Source organism: Pteropus alecto, unplaced genomic scaffold, assembly GCF_000325575.1.
Source record: "Pteropus alecto unplaced genomic scaffold, ASM32557v1 scaffold312, whole genome shotgun sequence".
Classification (NCBI taxonomy): domain Eukaryota; kingdom Metazoa; phylum Chordata; class Mammalia; order Chiroptera; family Pteropodidae; genus Pteropus; species Pteropus alecto.
The window spans coordinates 3,698,133-3,702,501 of NW_006433948.1; the positions used below are offsets into that span (position 1 = coordinate 3,698,133).

The 4,369-nt window shown below is 44.0% G+C and overlaps 1 protein-coding gene across 1 annotated transcript in view; it reads right to left on the reverse strand.

Annotated features, from left to right (window-relative positions):
- Window positions 1–4,369, reverse strand: part of HDAC8 (histone deacetylase 8) — a 172,802-nt gene that overhangs the window by 104,027 nt on the left and 64,406 nt on the right. The window contains exon 8 of the mRNA XM_006908550.2: window positions 160–332. Coding sequence (XP_006908612.1) covers window positions 160–332 — 173 coding nt within the window. The remainder of the gene's footprint in view (window positions 1–159; window positions 333–4,369) is intronic.

The following is a 4,369-nucleotide window of genomic DNA, read 5'->3' on the forward strand; positions in this document are numbered from 1 at the left end:
AATGCCGAATTGAGGGTGCGGAGTTCATTGACTTGGGCCTCTGGACCACAGGCAGATTGATATTATCCGATCTAAGAAAGTCAACTTTCCCTCAGTGTCAAGAGACCAAACATACAGGAAGGTCGACACATTCTCCCGGTGACCTTCCTTTGTACTCACCTCCTCCCAAAACGAGCGTCGCCAGTTGCCACTGAAGGACGTACCGCAGGCACTTGCCGATTCCCACAGGAGTCATGTTGAAGGAGCACATGGGGTCCCCGGCTATTGTATCGGCTCCCAGCTGTAAGACCACGGCTTTGGGATTAAAGGCTATGTACACCTCCTTTAGCACGCTGTGGAAAAGAGAAAGAACACAAGTGTCAGAGAAACATCTGTCAGCGTGGTCCAGGGGTGCCGATGGCGGTGCGGCCAGTTGGAGGTACAGCTGAGTCAGCGAATAGTGCAGGGGGGAAAAATCCGACTTGTCGACTCATCGAACTTTCCATCTAAAAAGGGTGGGTCATGCTGTATGCAAATTACACCTCAAAAAGTGACTTACAAAAAAATCTCTCGCCACCTCTACCCTCATTAAGGACCGAATTTGTCCTTCCGTGTTAGAACTCAGACTTCCTTGAAAGTCACATTAATTTAACTTCAATGGTCACAGGACATAGCATACACAGTTACTCCATTTTACAGTCTGGGAAAATAAGACATATACATTGAATAGTTGTTATTTCTGATCATTTAAGACTGTCAACATACTTTGAGTTTATCACCTGGTTTTCAATAGGGGCTGGTGAAGAGAATTATATGCTTTGAAAGCATAAATGTTATCAGCTTAGTTTTTATTACGCTACAGGACTTCTGGGTTATGAAATGCAGCCCTCCCCAACTGTATGTAACCGGAGTATTACAGGGAAGGGAACCACAGCATGATCCAAAATTATAAATCCGAAAGCACCCTAAAGAACAAACTGCAGTGGCCAATAGTGAGCATAATTTGGGGTGGAATCATTCAATGCTATCAAGTCAACCTAACAGCTTTTTGCAAGTTAGACGTCTTATGAAAAGGAAGCTGTCAATGTGACAGATGACCTTAGTCAGGCTTCCAGCGTCCCCATTAATTGAACAGTGACAATGTCCAGAACACATTCCTACGAGTTATAAGTCCCTGCTCTCAAGGGGCTTACAATCTAGTTCCCAGACAAAACATACACCAGTCCTCAAGGGCCTGAGTAACTCTCTCAGAGACGTATAAACAAGTGCAAATTAACATACTTCAGAGTTGAGAAAATGCAGAGTCAAAAAGTGATTAAAAACGCTGGGGTTAATAACCCCTTCATAATCAACATGTCAAATTATACCAGTGCAGCAAAAAACAGAAAAATCCCAGATCCTTCTGAAACTGCAAAAAGAATTCAGGGACATAAAATGCCGATCTCCCAAATTCATACGTAACCAGGGCATTGAAACTATTGAAAAGCGCTCAGCTGCAGACACATTCTTGGACTCAAAAGACTGTTTTGTTTTGATTTCTCATCTGCGCAGACGAATATTGAGTGATTGTGGAGATTATAAGAATATTATAAAACTTACGACATATGCCCCGTAGTACAGGACTGCTCAGGCCTGCTCTCGCTTTCATGTGCTTATCTCCTGGGAGCAGAGGGCCGATAAGCCACCTGAATTGTTAGCCAGCATTTATTGAGCAGCTACACGTACAGAGCACCCCGTCAGCTGCTGCCAGGAGACACAGAGGAAGGAATGATCTTTGCTCTGAAAAGGTTTCTAGCCTAATGCGGAGGAGGGGACGGCGAGAAAGACTAACGTTTCCTCATCCATTCTTTCGCTCACTCCTCACGCATTAACTGAGTGCCCTCTGTGTGTCCAGCATATAACTGCACCAGTCGGTGCAGGAACAAAGATGAAGATGGCTCAGAACAGAGGGGAAGACTGAGAATGACAGGTGAAGTATCAGAGATGACACAGAGGAGAGAGTAATCGGCTTGTCCAGAGGATGTTACAAAAGGCTCTTCCAGGGTAACACTTCACTTAGGTCTTAAACGATGAGAAAACTACAATGAGCCACTTATCAAAATGGCTAAAATGAGAAAGACTAATAACATCAATTGCTGGTGAGGATGTGGAGAAACGAGGTCACACATACCTTATGGATGGGAATGTAAAATGGTATAGCCACTTTGAAAAATACTTTGGCTGTCCCTGTCAAAACTAAAAGTAGACTTATCATACAATCCAGAAATTGCACTCTTGGGCATTTATTCCAGAGGCATTAAGACTTGTTTTCATATAGGAAGTTGTACATAGACGTTCATGGCTTTATTTGTAACTCTCCAGACTCGAAACAACTCAGATGTACTTCAACGGGTGAATGGTTAAACACGCTGTGGTACGTACATGCCATTGGAATATTGCTCATTGACAAAAAGAAACCAACTATTGATACACGTAAAACAATCTAGATGAATCTCAAGGGTATTATGCTGGGTGAACAAGGCCAATCCCAACAGCTATACTGTACGATTCCACTTATATGCTATTTTCGAAAGAGGGATGGAGAACAGATTAGTGGTTGCCAGGGGTTAGGGATGGGTGTGAGTATAAGAGGGTTGTCTGACAGAGCCTCGTGGTGATGGTACAGTTCTGTATCTTGATTGTGGAGGTAGTTGTGGTTATGCAAAGTTACACCGAGTGATAAAATCCCATAGAGCTACACACACACACACACACACACACACATAGCAGAACATGTATAACTGGCGAAAACTGTATAAGCTCTATGGATTATAACAATGTCAACTTCTTGATTTTGTTGTACTATAATCGTGCAAGATGTCAATACTGGAAGGGGCTAGAGGAAGGGTACATGGGACTTCCCTGCATATTTCTTTGCAACCTTCTGCGAATCTGATTAGCTAGAAATAAAAGTAAATAAAAAAGATTCGAAGTTTACAGGCATGTGGGGTGAAGGCAGGGGAGCTGGAAGCAAGGATGGGGATGGAGGTTGATGGTACGGGACTAGGCTCAGAGAAAAAGCACACACGCAAGAGCATGAAGGCTTGAAGCGGAATGGTGGGAGGGAGGCTAGCGAGGTCAGTGTGGGTTGGGGCACAAAGGCAGACATGCCAGCCAGGCTAACGAGTCAGGACTTTTACTTAAGGGGTATGAAACATCTCAAACATTGTATATGTGTGTGTACACATGCACGCGCATTGGGGGCATGATTAGATTTATATTTTGAAAAGATACTCTGGCTATAGTGTAGGATACACTGAAGGTTATCAGGAGGCTTGTGCAAACATCCAGGCCAGTGGCAGCAAGGGTAGGGCGGAAGAGATGGGTTTAGGGGATATTTCTATGGCGGAATTGATAGGGCAACACATATTGACACAAAAGCATAGGATATACACCTAACGTTCATGAGTGCTTGATGTCAGCAGAGAGGAAAGGCTACAGGAAGGCAGGTGTTTCTGGGATAGTTATTTTAATGATAGCCAGGAAAGGAAAAAGAGTCCCCAGGGAGTTCTGATGAGGGCTCCGGAGGGGTAAAAGAAAATTTAATTAGAAGCTTTGAAAAAGGTAGAGTATTTTGTACACGGTATAAACGTCAAAGCGCCTGGCAGCGAGGACAGCTTACAGAAGGCTACGGGATGGACACTCAAATTCAAGACTAGAAGTTTGCATTTGGTTTGATGGTCAAGTGGGAGCCACTGGGAAAGTTCGAGATAGGTACTGATGTGGCTGAAAAATAATGCTTACGAGCTTTGATTTTTTTTTGCTGTCACGTGTAAGGCCAAGGGAGAAAGTCCGGACACAGAGGGATTAGCGAAAACGGTATTAAAGAGCGCCGGGCACAAGAGCAACAGGAAGCAAGGTGAGCTAAATTTGGAAAAAAAATGAGAGGGCCAGTGGCAGACTGGGTGGGGGGCGGGTGTCAAAGGGGAGAAAAACGCACAGTGCCTGTTCCTCCTGAATTCACAGGAGGGGAAAAGAAAAATGGGCATATTCCTTTGCCTGTTGCTACTCCCAAATCTAATATTCTCTGTCATCAATATCCCCTCTTTTGAGGTCAATGTCGTTTGCTTATACCACTCAAATATTATCAGGGTTCTTCCCTACATACCTACAATGTACTCTTTCACCTCCCTTGGGGATTTTAGCACCTGCTTCACAATTTTTCTGCCTTTCTCTTTTGTTGTCGACATTCTTGGCAGTTCGATATTCATTCACTCACTCAAATCTTGATTCAAACACCGATTCTTCCCTATGCTAGGCACCAGACATACAGAAAGAAGATCTAATTTCCTTCCTTCCTTCCTTCCTTCCTTCCTTCCTTCCTTCCTTCCTTCCTTCCTTCCTTCCTTCC